The 19,823-nt window shown below is 41.8% G+C and overlaps 1 protein-coding gene across 10 annotated transcripts in view; it reads left to right on the forward strand.

The window, feature by feature from the left end:
• Positions 1-19,823, forward strand: part of RPRD2 (regulation of nuclear pre-mRNA domain containing 2) — a 106,503-nt gene that overhangs the window by 82,462 nt on the left and 4,218 nt on the right. For 3 of the 10 annotated variants that reach the window (XM_045479038.1, XM_045479037.1, XM_045479040.1), the window contains 4 exons: positions 5,487-5,769; positions 8,115-8,375; positions 10,367-10,567; positions 13,597-16,363. In XM_045479038.1, the coding sequence (XP_045334994.1) occupies positions 5,487-5,769; positions 8,115-8,375; positions 10,367-10,567; positions 13,597-16,363 (3,512 nt within the window). Of the gene's footprint in view, positions 1-5,486; positions 5,770-8,114; positions 8,376-10,366; positions 10,568-13,596; position 19,823 lie in introns of those variants that run through there. The other 7 variants (XM_045479044.1, XM_045479045.1, XM_045479046.1 and 4 more) reach the window with 4 other exon arrangements.

A 19,823-nucleotide genomic window follows, 5' to 3' on the forward strand; every position in this document is an offset into this window, starting at 1 on the left:
GCTCAGAGCCTGGAGCCTGCTTCAGATTCTGTGTCTCCTTCTCTTTCTGCCCCTCCCCTGCTTGCACTCTGTCTTCCTCTCTCTCAAAAATAAATAAACATTGAAAAAAATTTAAAAAAAGAAAGAAAGAAATAGGGTCTTTGCAGATATAACCAAATTAAGTTGAGGTCATTAGGGTGGGCCTTAATGCAATATAACTTGCGTCCTTATAAGAAGGAAATTTGGATACAGACAACACACAGAGAACATCATATGACAACCAAAACAGATAACTGTAGTGATGCAGCTGCAAGCCAAGGGGCATCAAGGGTGGATGGCTACCACCAGAAGTAAGGAAAAGGTAAGGAAGGATTCTGGCCAGTCTCGAAGGAAGGATACCCCTGCTGACAGCTTGATTTTGGACTTCTACCCACCAGAATTAGGAGACAATACATTTCTGTTGTTTTAAGCCATCTAATTTGTGGTACTTTATTACCACAACCCTGGGAAAGTAATAATTAGTGTTTTATGGGGAGGTATTTTGAAACTATGTAATAAATATCTTATTCATCATTAAACCTTCAATTTATTCATGTATTTAGTCATTATGGACTATTAGACTCTTATTTATTCAATGTTTTAATTTATTACTACCAATAATTATTGTGATGTTCAAATTGAACCAGATTTGGCCAGTGGGAGCTCCTTTCAGGCTGCTTTCTGTGTTCTTTTACATGTCCCTATCATTTTTTTGAGCATTTCATTACTTTTGGAATGAGGTGTTCCACCCTATCTTGCATTTTCTGCCAGGCCCTGGAATCAGTCATTTACCAAGGAGCCTGCATTCCTTTTTATGAAAAACTATTTAGAAACCAAGATCTGAGTACTAGGTGTACTCATTGATGTTGGGATATCACAGCTTCCAGACCATTTCCTACAGAGATGGGAAATCAATGTTTGTATGTAATTTCTGTATCTGCCTATATATATTGGAAACCATGAGTTCACATTTTTCTCTCCAATCCCAATCCAACACCACAGGATTTATTCTAGTGTTCTCCCTTTCCCCATTTGTAATTGCTTTTTCTTTTTCTTTTCTGTTTTTTTTTTTTTTTTTCATGTTTATTTATTTTTGAGAGACAGAGTGGGAGCATGGGAGGGGGAGAGAGAGGGGCAGACACAAAATCTGAAACAGGCTCCAGGCTCTGAGCTGTCAGCACAGACCCAAACACGGGGCTCATGCTCACAAGCCATGAGATCATGACCTGAGCTGAAGTCGGATGCTTAATTGACTGAGCCACCGAGGTGCCCCTATAATTGTTTTTTCTAACAATACAAAACCTTATCCCCCTTATTTTCAACATAATCACTCACTTGATCCATCCCTGTGTGTAGCCAGACTTCCAGCACATATATCCCTCCTCATCTACCTCTTTGAGCCCAAAGCCCAAAGCTTTCTCTGTGTCTTGGCTAGGCCTCAGCATCCCAAGCAGTGCCTTCCTGCCATGCACACGTACTCCTCTCCCATTTTGCCTCCATTATCTTACTTTAGGCTACCCAGTCTCTCTCTTTAGCTACAGCTAACAGATTTTGGACTAAAGTGTTCAAGATGGGATTTATCTCTATTTTCTCAAACATGTGAAACAATTATTTGGTTTTGGTCAGATAATTCCAATATTGGCTTCACCTGTTATGAGTCTGTTTCTAGTGTCTTTTTTCTTTTAGGTCATTTAGTCCTATGTCTTGGCATGCTGGCTAATTTTGTGTTGAGTGCTAACATTGTATGTGAAAGTATTTATAGTCTCTAGATGACTTTTCTTTCTCCGGAGAGGATAAACCCTGTCCTTCACTAGGTGGGTATTGTGAGAACTGATTGTATTAATCCAGTCTGAAACTGAACTGACTTGGGCTGAATTGCAGTTTGAGCACAACTTTGTCATCTTCTGGTTCTTCCCAGCTTCTAGGACATAGAGTTTCCCCACTGAGAGGCTGACGTTATCACTAGGGCCCCTCCTCTGTTGCAGGATTTGAACTCTAATCCTTGTCTCCTCACCACCATGAGATTGTGTTAAACTACTCTTTTCAAAGTTTTCTGTTTGGCTTCTTAATTCCCTCTTCTTCGGAATTTAGCAAATATCTTAATGGGGAAAAAACAGCATATTGTTGAGCCATTTCTGTCCCTTCTCTTTCACCAGAATCTTGGCCTTTCAAGTCTCTAATTTTTAGGTGTACAAATCAACAAGACTGTTAAAAGTTCTGCTTTTTTGGGGCGCCTGGGTGACGCAGTTGGTTAAGCGTCCGACTTCAGCCAGGTCACGATCTCGCGGTCCGTGAGTTCGAGCCCCGCGTCGGGCTCTGGGCTGATGGCTCGGAACCTGGAGCCTGTTTCCGATTCTGTGTCTCCCTCTCTCTCTGCCCCTCCCCCGTTCATGCTCTGTCTCTCTCTGTCCCAAAAAAAATAAATAAACGTTGAAAAAAATTAAAAAAAAAAAAAAAAGTTCTGCTTTTTTTCTTCATATTTAATAGTGGCCCTCTGCCTTGTCCTTTCGCCTGGTTCGCCAAAATCAGCGGAACCCTGAGAGAAAAGGCAGCTGCAGAACGCCAGCTTGACTTTTCTCACAGATTCATGCGATGGGGTTTGTCACTTAAGGTTTGGTGTTCTCAGCACTCTCCAGCACACTGAAATGTGTGTGTGCGCATGCATGTGTCTGTGTGGCTGTCCTAGTTGTTCTTGGTGGGAGCACTGCTCCACTGCAGGCTACTCAGGTATATCCAGAAGCAAAAGCTCAACTCTAGCACGTTCTTTTCTGTTCCATTTCTTTTTTTTTTTTTTAAAAAGGGGCGCCTGGGTGGCTCAGTTGATCAGGTGCCCGACTGCGGCTCGAGTCATGATCTCATAGTTTGTGAGTTCGAGCCCTGCACTGCATCAGGTTCTGTGTTAACAGCTCAGAGCCTGGAGCCTGCTTCGGATTCTGTGTCTCCCTCTCCCTCTGCTCCTCCCCCTTCGCACTCTGTCTCTCTCTCAAGAATAAATCAACGTTAAAAAATTTTTTTTAAATAATGCTCCTTGGGGCACCTGGGTGGCTCAGCTAAACGTCTGACTCTTGATCTCGGTTCAGGTCATGATCTCATGGTTTGTGAGGCCCATCTGCACCTTGGGCTCCACACTGGGTGTGGAGCCTGCTTAGGATTCTCTCCCTCTTCCTCTGCCCCTCCCTTGCTTGCACACAGGCACATGCACATGGTTGCGTTCTCTCTCTCTCTCTCTCTCAAAGAAATATTTCTTGTTCAATCTACCAAAGTGATCTCACAATCTAATGGTCCAAGAGTCTTAACAAAAGAAAAAGACAATTTTAGGGTATTGGTATTAAGATAATTAGAGCAATAGAATTTAAGCCAGGTGATAAAGGTTAACATCAACAATGGCACATTATATTGATTTTTGTACCCTTGATATGACACGGTGATAATAGTGCTTTACCTCTGTGGTCTTCCTCCGAAAAACCTATAATCCCAGTCTAATCAGAAGGAAAACATCAGGCAAATCTTACTTGAGGGACAGTCTACAAAATACCTGACCAATACTCCTCAAAACCGTCAAGGTCATCAAAAACAAGGAAAATCTAACAAACTTACAGAAAAGCCTAAGAAGACATGACTACTAAGTGTACTGTAGTATCCTGCATGGATCTTGGAACAGGAAAAGGATATTAGATAAACACTGAGGAGGGGCGCCTGGGTGGCTCAGTCGGTTAAGCATCCAGCTTCAGCTCGGGTCATGATCTCACAATTCGTGAGTTCAAGCCCCATCCTGGGCTCTCATCCTGCTGACAGCTCCTGGCCTAGAGCCTGCTTCAGAATCTGTCTCTCCCCTCTCTCTGCTCTTCCCCTGTCCCTCCACTCATGCTCTGTCTCTCTCTCAAAAATAAACATTAAAAAAATTATTTAAAAATTGAGGATATCTACATGAAGTATATGGACTTAAGTTAATAATTATCAAAATCAGTTCATTAATTGTGACAAATGTATCATACTAATATTAGAGGTTAGTAAAAGGGAAAATTGGGAACTCCCTGTATAATCTTTATAGTAATTTTTTATACCTAAAAGTTTTTTTTTTATTAAATTTTTTTTTTCAACGTTTATTTATTTTCGGGACAGAGAGAGACAGAGCATGAACGGGGGAGGGGCAGAGAGAGAGAGAAGCACAGAATCGGAAACAGGCTCCAGGCTCTGAGCCATCAGCCCAGAGCCTGACGCGGGGCTCGAACTCCCGGACCGCGAGATCGTGACCTGGCTGAAGTCGGACGCTTAACCGACTGCGCCACCCAGGCGCCCCTACCTAAAACTTTTAAAATCAAAAGTTTAGGGACACCTGGGTGGCTCATTCGGTTAAGTATCTGACTCTTGACTTTGTCTGAGGTCATAATCTCATGGTTCATGATTTTCGAGCCCCACATTGGGCTCTGCGCTGACAGCATGGAGCCTGCTTGGTATTCTCTCTCTTTCTCTCCCCCTTTCGTGCTTACTCTCTATCTCTCTCTCAAAATAAATAAAAATAAACTTAAAAATAATAATAAAATCAAAAGTTTCTTTTTTTCTTTAATTTTTTTAATGTTTATTTATTTTTGTAAGGCAGCTATGCTCCCCACTATACCACCAATGCCTTTTAATGTTTATTTTTGAAGGAGAGACAGCATGGGGGGGGGGGGAAGGGCAGAGAGAGGGGGAGACACAGAATTCGAGACAGGCTCCAGGCTCCAGGCTCTAGGCTCTGAGCTGTCAGCACAGAGCCTGACATGGGGCTCGAACTCACAAACTGTGAGATCATGACCTGAGCCAAAGTCAGACACATTACCAAGTAAGCCACCCAGGCACCCCTCAAAAGTTTATTCTTAAAAAAGTCCACACTGTTTGACCTCCCAGGCTGTAGTACTTTATGGATTTGATTTTTGTCTATCTTCTTAGTCATTACTGTGTCTCCAGTACCTAGAAGATTGGCCAGCACATTTAAACTCTCAATAAATATTGGTTTGGTAAAATGGATAGAAAAGAGCAAGGGAAGATTAAGTACAGATAGCCTCAAAGTTTCTAGCTTGGGCAACTATATGGATGATAATATTCATTTAAGGAAAAAAGCAGAGACTGGAAACTACTCCATGATTGACAGATTTGTTTTTTATTTTGTTTTTCAATGTTTATTTATTTTTGAGAGAGTGTATTCGCATGAGTAGGGGAAAGGTAAACAGAAGGGGGTACAGAAGATCCCAAGCAGGCTCTGTGCTGACAGCAGAGAGCCCGATGTGGGGCTCAAACTCCCGAACCGTGAGATCATGACCTGAGAAGTCAAACACTTAACTGACTGAACAACCCAGGTGCCCTGGGTTTTTTTTTGTTTGTTTTGTACCAGTGCTATAGTTAATAATAATGAGGAAATCTGGTCAAAGTCAAAATAGTAATATCTTAGTCCTTTTCTCAGAAGAGTAACTCTTCTTTTTCTCTTTTAGGCATACAAAACTTTTGCTAATCGAGTGAACAATTTAAAGAAGAAGCTGGATCAATTGAAGTCAACCCTTCCTGATCCTGAAGAATCACCAGTCCCTTCCCCAAGCATGGATGCTCCTTCTCCAACTGGTTCTGAGTCTCCTTTTCAGGGAATGGGAGGTGAGGAATCCCAGTCACCAGCCATGGAGAGTGAAAAGTCTGCCACACCTGAGCCTGTGACAGATAATCGTGATGTGGAAGACATGGAACTCTCAGATGTGGAAGATGATGGGTCAAAAATCATTGGTATGTCCTTTATGTGATTAAAGGGCACCTTGTTCCTTACGTATTTTCTTTTCCCACCAACGAATCTATCACAAGCTAGTATTAAGAGCAGCAAGATTAGGGGTGCCTGGGTGGCTCAGTCAGTTGAGCGGCCAACTTCGGCTCAGGTCATGATCTTGTGGTTCGTGAGTTCTAGCCCTGCATCAGGCTCTGTGCTGACAGCTCAGAGCCTAGAGTCTGCTTTGGATTCTGTGTCTCTCTCTCTCTCTCTGCCCCTCCCCCAATTGCGCGCGCGCATGCGCGCGCATGCTCTCTCTCTCTCTCTCTCTCAAAAATAAATAAACATTGGGGGCCTCTGGGTGGCTCAGTCGGTTAATCATCAGACTTCAGCTCAGGTCATGATCTCGAGCCCTGCTTCGGGCTCTGTGCTGACAGCTCAGAGCCTGGAGCCTGCTTCTGATTCTGTGTCTCCCTCTCTGTCTCTGCCCCTCCTCCTTTCATGCTCTGTCTCTCAGTAATAAACATTAAAAAAAAAATTTTTAATAAATATTAAAAAAAAAAAAAAGAGCAGCAAGATTAAATTAGAACAGCAGTGTATCATTATCCCGGTTTAGGATTTGGTATGCCACATGGGCTAAGAATCATTGCTCAAGATCTGTTCTGTTCAATATGGTAGCCACTAGCTACTTACTTGTGGCTGTTGAGCATTTGAAATGTGGCTTGTCCAACTTGAGATGTACTCTAATTTAAAGGTACTTACTGGGGAAGGGGGCACCTGGGTGGCTCAGTCAGTTAAGCATCCAACTCTTGGTTTCAACTCAGGTCATGATCTCATGGTTTATGGGTTCAAGCCCTGCATCGGGCTCTCTGCTGTCAGTGTGGAGCCCACTTTGGATTCTCTTCCACCGTAGCTCTCTGCCCTTCCCTGCCTGCCCCACTCAAAAATAAATATTTTTTTTAAAAAAGATACACACTGGATTCTGAAAACTTAGTACCCAAAATGAAAATATCTCAATAATTTTTATATTTATGTTTTTAAATTTTTTTTTTAATGTTTATTTATTTTTGAAACAGAGAGAGAGCATGAACGGGGGAGGGTCAGAGAGAGAGGGAGACACAGAATCCGAAGCAGGCTCCAAGCTCTGAGCTGTCAGCACAGAGCCCAACGCGGGGCTCAAACTCACGGACCGTGAGATCATGGCCTGAACCAAAGTCGGACGCTTAACGGACTGAGCCACCCAGGCGCCCCAATAATTTTTATATTTATAACGGAATGAAAATATTTGAGAGATGCTTAGGTAAAATATATAATTAAAGTTAATTTTACTTGTTTCTCCCTTTTTTTTAAGTCTGTTTATATTTATTTTGAGAGAGAAAGAATGAATTCCAAGCAGGCTCAGAGCCTATCCCAATGGAGGGCTTGAACTCAGCTGAAAACTGTGAGAACATGACCCGAGCTGAAATCTAAGAGTTGGACGCTTAACCAACTGAGCCACCCCAACACCCCTCTACTTTTTTTTCTAATGTGGCCATTAGAAAAGCTAAACTTACATGTGGGGCTTGAATTACATTTCTGTTGAACAGCACTGTTCTAGAAGGAGGGACACTTATACTCTTGACCTTCCAAGATTCCAAAGCCATGCCCCTGGCTGGCTCAGTCAGTAGGCGTGTCTGTTGATCTTGGAGTGGTGAGTTCGAGCTCCACACCGAGTGAGGAGATTACTTTAAAAAAAAAAAAAAAAAAAAGTCTCCCAGTCTTTCCAGTACCTGGCTGGCTCAGTCAGAAGAGCATGTGACTCTTGATCTTGGGGTCTGGAGTTCCAGCCCCATGTTGGGTGTAGAGATTACATACATTCTAACTAACATATACACATGCACACAAACAAAATTAACCTGGATTGGTGCATTGTTTCTCTGACATCCCAAGCTTTATAATCATTCTTGTTAGGCAGTTGGAGTTTTGTTGGATTTAATGCATAAGTTTCTATGTCTTAGAAAGCTCTCAGGTTAATGGAAAAGAAAAGACAGGGTAATTTATGACTATCAATATTGTAACTAAAAGAACACATGTGTGCCAAATAACATGATCGCAGAAATGTACAAATTTAATACACAAATACTAAGAAAATGCAAATAAATCTTTAAAAAGATAAAAAATGAATTTGGGAAATTTATTTTAAGCAGGTGTTGAAGGAGAGAAGCAACATAAAGAGTATGGCTTATGTAAAAATGATGAAGTGAGTGAATGATTTTTCTCTAAAGCATTGTGCTTTATACCCCCAAATCCAGATATATTAGGACACATTTCATACTGGAAGTCAAGTCTGGAAAGCAGTAATGCAGTCTCACCTCTTTTCTTTAAACAGTAGAGGACAGGAAGGAAAAACCTGCGGAGAAGTCCGCTGCTTCCACTTCTGTACCCACAAAGCCAACAGAAAGTATCTCCAAGGCCTCTTCGTGTACCCCAGTGCCTGTGACCATGACAGCAACGCCCCCTCTTCCAAAGCCTGTGAATACTTCTCTTCTGTCCCCTTCTCCAGCACTGGCTTTGCCAAACCTGGCTAATGTGGATCTGGCAAAGATCAGTTCCATCCTTAGTAGCCTGACATCAGTCATGAAAAATACTGGTAAGTAAGCTGCATAAAGAAGATAAAAGGCTTATTTTCATCTTTCTAATTGAACCATCATCAGTCTGGGTTTTTTGTTGCTTTTTTTCCTTAAATTAACAGTGATTTTTTTAAGTCGAAAAACGAATACATGGTCATTATAGAAAAATAAAACAAGGGAATAAAATACATAACCTGCAACCCTACTACCCTGAAAGACACTAGTTGTGTCTAACTTTACCAGTGTGTGTGTGTGTGTCTGTGAATGTTTTGGCAGATTAAATATTTGTAATAATTTTTCTTTCAATAATTGAAGCATATTGTATATGAACTTATCTGAGCCTTTATTACTAGACATCTGATATTTTTGTAATTTTTCACTGTTTTAAAGAATACTATAATGAACCACCTTGATGCTAAAATCTATGCACAACCTTTCCTAAATGGTTGATGAGTATATAGGGCTTTTTCTTTCCTTAATGGAAATGTTAATGAAAATACACACAAGTAGAGCACCTTTGTGTACACATCATTCATCTTCAACAGTAGAAACACATGGCCACTCTGGTTTCTGCTGTGCCTTACCCAATCTTGATAATTTTGAAGAAAATCCCAATTACTTAATTTCTTTATAAAAACTTAAATTTATATTTCTCATATAAAGACCAAAAAAACCCATACAGTTTGTTTGTTTTTTTAATATAATTTATTGTCAAGTTGGCTAACATACAGTTTGTACAGTGTGCTCTTGGTTTTGGGGGTAGATTCCCATGATTCATCGCTTACATACAACACCCAGTGCTCATCCCAACAAGTGCCCTCCTCGATGCCCATCACCCATTTTCCCCTCTCCCCCCCAGCCAACATACAGGTTTTTAATCTTTTCATGTTATACTAAAATGATCACCAAAAATGTACTATTTTATGTACCAAGCACATGAAAGTTCCCTTTGTTTCTCAGCCTCTCCAGCACTATTTTGTTTTATTTTAATCTTTGTCAAATTCAGTCTTAAAAGTCATTTGTTTTGGGGTGCCTGACTGGCTCAGTCAGTAGAGCATGTAGTTCCTTTTAAGTAATCTCTACATCCAATGTGGGACTCAAACCCACAACCCTGAGATCAAGTCACACACTCCACCAACTGAATCAAGCCTGGTACCTCAAGCATGCAACTCTTGATCTCAGGGTCATGCGTTGAAGCCCTACATTGAGTATAGAGATTACTTAAAAAAAAAAAAAAAAAAAAAAAAGTAACTTGTTTTAATTTACATTTTTTTGATTAACAATGTGATAAAAACTTTTTCATTTTTCTTTTTCTTTGTGAAATATCTACCTATTCATATTTTTGTCATTCAAAAATTATTCTTTTTTTTATTATATACCCTTTTTTTTTCTGAATTAAAAATTAACACAGTGTTTTAAAATATAAAGATGTAGGAGCACCTGGCTGGCTCAGTTGGTGGAGCATGGGACTCTTGATCTCAAGGTTATGTGTTCAAGCCCCATGTTGGGCATGGAACTTGCTTAAAAAAATAAATAAAATATAAAGATGTAAAGGAAGTTGCTTATATGATCTCATTTTAAAGGCCTTTTCAAAAGCAAATAATTTATTAATCACATAGAATTATGCAGTGGGTTGAGTTACACAATTGGAATGGCTCTGATCATAATGAGCCAGCAATATTTACTGAGCACCTACAAGATTCTGTGGTGTTGATGCCATTTGGTAGAAAGAAAAGAAGTAGGTTCCCTAAGTCTCTTTTGGCTCTCAAAACTAAAAAATACATCTGAAAGTACTTGTTTACTTTAGGGGTGTTCAAAGTAGACAGGAGCAGATTTTAATATAATTTTCATATTTTTTCCTTTGTACAAGCCATGATATGCCCTATTTGTGGATCTGTCACAGAAGCATTCCTGTTAAACATACCAAACTGGTTTGAGTGAGTGGAAAGTTATTGTGAATTTAATGGTCATTTCGAACCGCATTTTCTTGAGTTAATCTTTCTGCCACCAGGGGTCAGTCCTGCATCAAGACCTTCTCCAGGAACTCCTACAAGTCCCAGCAACCTCAGCACTGGCCTGAAAACACCTGCACCTGCCCCTACAACATCTCACAATCCTCTGGCAAATATCCTCTCAAAGGTGGAGATCACCCCAGAGAGCATTCTGTCTGCTCTTTCCAAAACCCAGACACAGTCAGCCCCTGCACTGCAAGGTAAACTGACCTGTGCCACAGGGACTTGAATTGTGATTGTTTGTCTCTGGCTTAATCCTGGGTTCCAGTTCTGAAGCATCCAAAGCCATGAAATGTATAATACAGTTAGTTCATTGTCTTATTTATATTTCTTATCTACAAGCTGGCATTTATAGAATTAGAAAATGTCAAAGCTGAAAGAGACAAAATACCATCTGGTCTAATCCCCTCCTTTTCAGGTAAGGAGCATAAGGCTCAGTGAGGTGATGTGACCTGCTTAAGGTTACAAATTTATCTACTCAGTGATGAGTTGAGACTAAAAGCCAGATTGCTTGACTGGATTCTAGTATTCTTTTACCTACACCATGAGCCCTCTAGGGGCTGCATTTATTCCAGCTCTGAGGACCGGTTAGTATATGTTGAGGCTTATATTTTTAATGTTAACCAAAGCTAAAGACAGTAAGAAAGGTCAATTTACCATCAAAAATCTTATGAGAAATGATTTTCTTTTTTTATGTCCTAATTTAGAGGCCTTTATTTGTAGGTATAGCACATCTCTGTACCTATTATTTGAACCTAGTATACTTTGTTAATTATCTGCTTTGTGTCTAAAACTGCTTTAATATTTTTTCATAAAACATACCTGCTCTCTGTTCTCAAAACCTCCAGATACAAGCACAATCGTTATTTAGCACCTCAGTATAATTATGCAGTGAATTATAAATATCAGAGCAATATCTTCAATACAGTGATTTAACTCTGTATCAAAGTTCTCAACCAGGAGCCTCCAGGGGACATTAATAATACTTACAGCTTTTCCTTTCAGTAGATTATGACACCAGCATCATGTGGACTTTCTCATCAGGCAAAATTTGAACAGAACTAGGTGTTCTGACAGAATGTGTTTTTGGGGACCCCAGAAGACAATCTTTGTGGAGTAACTGGGTGGTTCATCACCTTTCATTTCCTTTTGGAAAATAGAATGCTTGACTTTTAAGAAACTTTATCCAGCAACTTAAATAGATGCATTTTTAAAAGCCTATAGAGATTCTAAGGGATCTCTTAGAACTTTGCTCTGATTGTGTCACCCACAGCCATTATTGACAGATTTTTAACACAAAAGAATGACTTCAATGGGCAAAAAGTCCAATAGAGTATGGCCCGTTAAGATTGAAGAAAGGTGCTGTGTCTGGGTGGCTCAGGCAGTTAAGTGTCTGATTCTTGATTTCATCCCAGGTCATGACCTCACGAGTCTGGCTCTGCACTGACAACGTGCTCTCTCTCGCTCTCCCTCTCTCACTCTCTCTTAAATAAATAAACTTTAAAAAAAATCAAAGAACAATATTAATATTTAGTGGTAAGGGACTATATCACTTATTATCAGAAATCTGAGTAGTGTCTATCTTAACAAGATGATCTTTTGAAGAAATCCCACAGTATCTGAAAGATATGCTGAAATATCTTAAAAATCATGACGTCATATGTCATGTTCTAGTGCTTGAGGACTTCTGATTTTGGTATGAACAGTGGCTGCTAAGAATTAAATCAAACTGTTAGGAGGGGGAAGTTATATAGCCAGAGAACTTTTCAGAAATGAAACATGTTTTTTGTTTGTTTCAGCAGGATAATTTGAAATAATATTTCAGTTATTCAGATATTAGTGAATATTGGATAACATGCACCATTAAATATATAACTTTATGGCAGTTAAAAATGTTCCAAGGATGGGGGCACCTGGGTAGCTCAGTCAGTTAAGTGTCCGACTTTGGTGTAGGTCATGATCTCACGGTTCATGAGTTTGAGCCCTGCATCGGGCTCTGTGCTGACAGCTCAGAGCCTGGAGTTGCTTCAGATTCTGTGTCACCCTCTCTCTGCCCCTCTCCTGTTCACACTCTGTTTCTGTCTCTCAAAAACAAATAAAACATTAAAAAAAATTTTTTTTTTATGTTCCAAGGATGGAGTAATCTCAGAATTCTTCAGAGCTTAAGTCTATTGGTAAATATGGATTAAAATTGAAATCTTGAAGAATCATTAAGTAAAGTACCATATAAAGTACTGGTGTCTTTCATCACACCATTATGAAGGAACAGTTTTAGTGTATGACGAAAAGCTACAAATCCGGGTGAAGTATGCCCAAAAGGTTTTCATTTATGACCAGAAATTGGGTAAATTTGCCAACACATGATTGAATTTATAGGACCTCCTTTTATCTCTTTGTCAAGTATTTTTCTAAAAAATTTTCTACAGGAGGAGCAGTTTGCTTTGGTGGACTTCAGCCTTTACCCCCAAAGAATTCTTTCTCAGAGTTTCTGAGGTTTTGTCTATCAGTGAGTAGGGTTGAATCTCATCAGTGTCAACTTGGGTAGATGAATAATTCTTAAATTTTCCAAGCTATAAGATGATCTAGCTTTGTAAGTCTTTGGGGTGTGTGTTTGCATGTTTACTATTGCTACATTTTACAACCAAAAATGATAGCTAAACCATTGTTTCCCCAAAGTCTAGCAAGAGATGCTTGAAAAAAGTGTCCTGTTCAAACAAATTTCAGCAATGTGCATACGTGATCTCTCTCTCGAGAATAAATGACAGTGTTCGTTAACTTACTAGAAACAATTGCAGAGGCTAGAAAGGAATATCTATTTGCATTTACAGAAACAGTTCCACAGATCAAATGTTAAGAAATACTGGCTTAAAGTGTTATTTTAAGGATAATTTGCCTCCTTTCTCTTCCTGCTTTATCTTGTTTAAACTATGAATGATTCTGACACTAAAATCTTCCCTTTCCTGTTGCCTTTTATTGTGCTGTGTTAGACTTGTTTGATGACTGTACTAGAAACATTTCAGTAATTTGCTCTCTTTATATTGAGAAATAGGTCCAGTATTTTCTGTGACATTTAGCCATTGCTTGTTTGGTCTGGATTCTCTTTGGCCTCATATTTTAATGTCTATCTGGTTCCCGCTGGAATGAATGAGAATATCCGATTAGCCTACATTGTTTTAATTGTAGGGCAGGCAGTTGTTCTTTTTAACTCCTTTAATCTCTGTTTCTACAGGCCTGTCATCTTTACTTCAGAGTGTTACTGGGAACCCAGTCCCAGCCAGCGAAGCTGCATCCCAGAGCACTTCAGCTTCCCCTGCAAACACCACAGTCTCTAGCATCAAAGGAAGAAATCTGTCCTCCAGTACCCAATCCTTTATTCCTAAAAGCTTCAACTATTCTCCTAATTCATCAACTTCTGAAGTCTCTTCGACATCAGCTAGCAAGGCCTCAATTGGGCAAAGCCCAGGGCTCCCAAGCACTACTTTTAAGCTACCATCCAACTCTATGGGGTTTACAGGAACCCACAGTACTAGCCCTGCTGCCCCACCTACTGAAGTTGCCATGTGCCAATCTTCAGAGATCTCCAAGCCAAAGCTGGAGTCTGAGTCCACCTCTCCAAGCCTGGAAATGAAGATCCACAACTTCTTAAAAGGTAATCCTGGTTTCAGTGGCTTAAACTTAAACATCCCAATCCTGAGCAGCTTGGGGTCCAGTGCCCCAGCAGAAAGCCACCCCTCAGACTTCCAGCGTGGCCCTACTAGCACGTCAATTGACAACATTGACGGAACCCCTGTGCGGGACGAACGGAGTGGGACGCCCACCCAGGATGAGATGATGGACAAGCCCACATCCAGCAGTGTAGACACCATGTCCCTGCTTTCTAAGATCATTAGCCCTGGTTCCTCAACACCCAGCAGTACAAGATCACCACCCCCTGGGAGAGAGGAAAGCTACCCCCGGGAACTCTCCAATTCTGTATCTACATATCGACCTTTTGGCCTGGGCAGTGAATCACCCTATAAACAGCCTTCGGATGGAATGGAGAGGCCATCTTCCCTCATGGACTCTTCACAGGAGAAGTTCTATCCAGATACTTCTTTCCAGGAAGATGAGGATTACCGAGATTTTGAATACTCAGGGCCTCCACCCTCTGCCATGATGAACCTAGAGAAGAAGCCGGCCAAGTCTATCCTGAAGTCAAGCAAGCTCTCTGATACCACCGAATACCAGCCAATCCTCTCCAGTTATAGCCACAGGGCCCAAGAATTCGGGGTAAAGTCTGCCTTCCCTCCATCTGTAAGGGCTCTCCTGGACTCTAGTGAGAATTGTGACCGTCTCTCCTCTTCCCCCGGGCTATTTGGTGCCTTCAGCATAAGAGGGAGTGAACCGGGGTCTGACCGGTCACCATCACCGAGTAAGAATGATTCATTTTTCACCCCTGACTCCAACCACAATAGCTTGTCTCAGTCTACCACTGGGCATCTCGGTTTGCCGCAGAAGCAGTACCCAGAGCCTCCTCACCCAGTCCCACATCGTTCCCTTTTCTCTCCGCAGAATACCCTTGCCGCTCCCACGGGCCACCCACCCACACCAGGCGTGGAGAAAGTCCTGGCCCCCACCATTTCCACCACGTCGACGATTGAGTTTAAGAATATGCTTAAAAATGCCTCGCGAAAGCCCTCGGATGATAAGCATTTTGCCCAGGCCCCCAGCAAGGGCACTTCAAGTGATGGTGTTGGCCTGTCAAACCTCGCCCAGCCCAGCTTGACAGCCACCGATCAGCAGCAGCAAGAAGAGCACTACCGCATAGAAACCCGAGTCTCCTCCTCCTGCTTAGACTTGCCTGACAGCACCGAAGAGAAGGGGGCCCCTATAGAAACCTTGGGTTATCATAACGCATCCAATAGGAGGATGTCAGGGGAGCCGATACAGACCGTAGAGTCCGTCCGAGTTCCTGGGAAGGGAAATAGAGGACACGGGCGCGAGGCTTCAAGGGTGGGTTGGTTTGATCTGAGCACCTCAGGCAGCTCCTTTGACAATGGCCCCACAAGTGCCTCTGAGTTGGCATCCCTTGGGGGTGGGGGCAGCGGAGGCCTCACTGGCTTTAAAGCAGCACCATACAAGGAACGGGCATCCCAATTTCAGGAAAGTGTCGGCAGCTTCCGTTCCAACAGTTTCAACTCAACATTTGAGCATCATCTCCCCCCATCCCCCTTGGAACATGGGACACCCTTCCAGAGAGAGCCAGTGGGGCCGTCATCTGCCCCACCTGCCCCTCCTAAGGATCATGGGGGTATCTTCTCTCGAGATGCACCCACTCATCTACCCACAGTGGATCTTTCGAACCCCTTCACAAAGGAGGCGGCCCTGCCCCATGCTGCCCCACCCCCTCCTCCTGGAGAGCACAGCGGAGTTCCTTTCCCCACCCCACCCCCTCCTCCACCCCCTGGGGAACATAGCAGCAGTGGTGGGAGTGGTGTTCCCTTTTCTACTCCACCTCCTCCTCCACCCCCTGTTGACCACTCTGGGGTTGTACCCTTCCCAGCTCCACCACTGGCAGAGCACGGAGTGGCGGGAGCTGTGGCAGTATTTCCCAAGGACCATAGTTCCCTTCTTCAAGGGACCCTGGCTGAGCATTTTGGGGTGCTCCCAGGACCCAGGGACCATGGGGGCCCCACCCAACGGGACCTCAACGGCCCTGGCCTTAGCCGTGTACGAGAGAGCCTCAGCCTACCCTCCCATTCTCTGGAGCACCTGGGCCCAGCCCATGGAGGAGGAGGTGGGGGAGGCAGCAACAGCAGCAGTGGCCCCCACTTGGGTCCCTCACACAGAGACGCCATCAACCGGAGTGGTATGATTTTGCGGAATCCCCGGCCAGACTTTCGGCCTAGGGAACCTTTTCTCAGCAGAGACCCATTCCACAGTCTAAAGAGACCCAGGCCACCTTTTGCTAGGGGCCCTCCGTTCTTTGCACCAAAACGCCCATTCTTCCCTCCCAGGTACTGATGGAAACCAAGGGAAAAGCATTTTGAACAGTCTAGAGAGCATTGGAAGTAGGAGTTTGATTTATTATTGTTTTTATTTGATTTCCTTCCTTTGATCTTTTTTTTTTTTTTTTTTTAATGACAAAGGGCCTCCCTTCGAAATTAAAAAGTCAAACATGCTTGCATTTCACTATTCCATCCAGTCTGCTCTCCCACTGCACTTAACCCAAGCTACTTGTATTTTACAGAGGCTGGGGGGCAAAGAAACACAACCAGAGCCACTTCATTTGGCTGGGGGTTTGAGGGGGTGGGGAGGAAAACAACTCTTACCCATTTACTGAAGAGTATTACATTTGAAATAAAACTTCCATCAGTACAGAGAATAACGTGCAATGTTGGGATGTTCTTTGGGCTTGGCTTATCAAGTAGTCAATGGAAGGATCCCTTTCCCCTTCCCTCTCCCATTGAGTAACTACTGTGACCAGCTTGGCTCCCTTTCCTGTATGCTCTGTGCCCTGCTGACAAGCCGAGAGATGTTGCAAGGGGAAATAGGTGGGAGACCGTGGACCTTTGAAGTTTTGTTTTGTTTTGTTTTGTTTTTTAAAGACCTATTGAAGTTGGGTTCTTTACCTTTCTCCTAAAATCTTACCAAAAAAAAAAGAAAGAAAAAGAAATGAACCTCTTCTTCTAAAGGACTATTTGGAACTTAGAGGAGATACAGGTGTCATTCTATCCTAGTAAAAATTATTACTCTTCATCCTTGGAATGAAAGAGAGGGGGCTAAATATAATCTCCAGGTTAAAATAAGGTGTGCCTCCAATGTTAGAGTTAGAGACAGGAACCAGTAACGGTGCCGTGTGACCTGCCCATCGCTCATAAATGAGAACGAGAGACTTCTATAGCTTGGCACGTCCGGCAACCAAGCTCATGCTTCCTGCTTTTCTTTCTTGATTGACTTTTTCTCCCTCAGTTTGCACGTCTGCTTTGGCCAGAAAGAAAAGTCACTACAGTTGACAATTGCTAATAAAGGCGCAACTGAAATACTATCTTTGAATTTTTTAATGTAAGAGATAGATTTTTTACCATGATGCCTCCCAAATGTTAAGTGATGCTTGATGGTTTTCAGCAAAGGTGGAGTAGTAGGGAAAGGGAACTATTGACGTGCATCTTTCTTTCCTCTTCGCCCTAGTCCTATATTTACCCCTGTTCTTGGTATTTCAAAGGAGGAGGTTGGATAGCATCTTTCTATACATTCTACCTCTTCAGAAGTGTTTTAGTGACAAGTGGGTATACATATCTTTACAGAGGAGGACCTGAGAAATCCAAATGTCCCCCATTCTACAGCTAGCAGCCTGTCACATTTCAAGGCTCAAGCCTTATCTCCACCTTCCGCTTCCCCTAGGAAATAAAAAATGTTTCTGCCCTTAGTCATTTTACACAAGAATGGTTTGCTTTCCTTCTCCCCAAACTGAAAGGCTTCTTTATATTTCCACAACTAGTACTGGGAAAAAAGACAATCAGTACGCTTTGAGTGTTTATAACTTTATATCAAGGAACACTGAAAAGCAAATACTGCTTTACTATTATGTTATATTATTTAGTGTCTTACCCCAAGGTATACACACTGGTAATATCCAGCTAGATGAGTAAAACAATATGTGTTCTTTTTTTAGGGAATCCTAGCAAGTTTCATATTTTCTTCTATGTGAGTATAGAACTGTAGGAAGTATAGGGATTGCTTTGGATTCCTCTAGTAAAATATTAAAGATGGGGGAGAGTGGACAACATAGTGACAGAAGATGACTCTTTGTGTTAGCATAAACTTGCTTTTCAGATCAAGAGCAGCTTAAACCAGGTGTGCGTCATAGTTTGGGAGTTTTTGTGTAATTTATTCCATGTTATTTATTTGGGCTCGCCATGTGCTCTGTGGCTAGGAGGCCACGAGCCCTTCATCTTCCTGATGCATTTCTGGTCTTTAAGCCAACTGTTGTGTTTTTGACCCTCTCGAGACTCTCCGCCCTATAGCTCTCCCCCACAAAAATGCATGATGCCATGACCTTGTGTGTGGGGTGGGGTGTATAGTGTAGCAAAGCAAAGAAATGATATAGTTATGTTGAGTCCTGAGACATTTGTTTAGGGAAAAGTGTAAGCAAGAGTAAGGGGAGGGGTGGGGTGGGGGGGAGAGAGTTCTAATTGACTCAAAACTGAAATGGATTTTTTTTTTTTTTTGCAGAAATTAAGTGGGATGTTTTTCATTCTAGAATAAAAGAATGTGAATTCTTTCTGCTGCTCTTGTTTAAGCTAAAAGTAACGTTTACTTGAAAAGGCTCTCTGACCATTTGATTTTATCAGAAAATGTGGAGATGTCAGGAAAGTGGCTTCCTAAATGTTGGGGCAGGGTGATTGTCCTCAAAAGCATGATGACTAATACATGAAAGAAAGACCTTGTACAGTTTAAAAGATGGACTTTTAAGGGTTGGGCTCTTTTGTGGGGTGTTTTGTTTTTTAAGCTACAAAATCCTCATTGAGTTTGTTTCAGGATGGACGGGAGGATTTGTATGTGACTGTCGGGTGTTAACTTTAAGGAAGTCTGTCTACAGCAGTAAATGAAGACGACAGTGTATATATGTGATATAGTGAAAAAAGACAATTCTGGTATTCATAACATGAAACAAAGGGGTTTTATTCTTTCTGTGTCTGTGATTTAAAACTCCACGCCCATGCTCTGACTTTTGTATTTCAACCTGAGTTTAAAAATATAATAAACAAGATTTTTTTAAAGAAAGCATAACATAGTGTGTCTTGGCAAGGACAGGATTTGTATGAAATCAGAATATGTGAAGTTGTTACTAAGGTCCTTGGTGCTCACTGTAAAATCACAGACAGAGAATTGGTGGGGGGGTCGTGAATATGCTGGTACTGCTTAAAACACAGTGATCGTATCAGAAATCAAGTCCTTAAGTATTGAGAGTTTACTCTCCAGTCAGCTTAGATGACAGCCCCCTCCCTATTTCTCTCTGCCCTCCCAAAAGGTGAGCATAAATGGATTTTGGTTTGGTGCCAGGGAGGGTAAAATGATAAGAGACTAGGACTTTTATCCTTTTTGATCCCAGGAATACAACGTTTGTGATATATATGGTACAGCTAACCTATCTGGATAATGTGAATATGCTAAACTTCCTAATTGCAGAATATTCACTATCAGTCCTGAAGTTATCGGGTCATGCAGAATTAAGCTTCAGCTGTTAATTGTTTTGAAGCCGCTGTAAAATACTGCTTTCTCCCCCTTTTTTTCCTCCTCCCCCCCTTTTTGAATGGGTGGGGGTGCCTGTTAAGATTAAAATTAGATATGTTGAATGATATTCTCACGTGTTCAGTGTGGAAAACAAAACAAGTACATGCTTTAGAGGCAACAACAATGAAATCCTTTTGAAATGTGTATTAATATCATTTAATAAAATAACTAGTTCTGAAG

Source organism: Leopardus geoffroyi, chromosome C1, assembly GCF_018350155.1.
Source record: "Leopardus geoffroyi isolate Oge1 chromosome C1, O.geoffroyi_Oge1_pat1.0, whole genome shotgun sequence".
Taxonomy (NCBI): Eukaryota; Metazoa; Chordata; class Mammalia; order Carnivora; family Felidae; genus Leopardus; species Leopardus geoffroyi.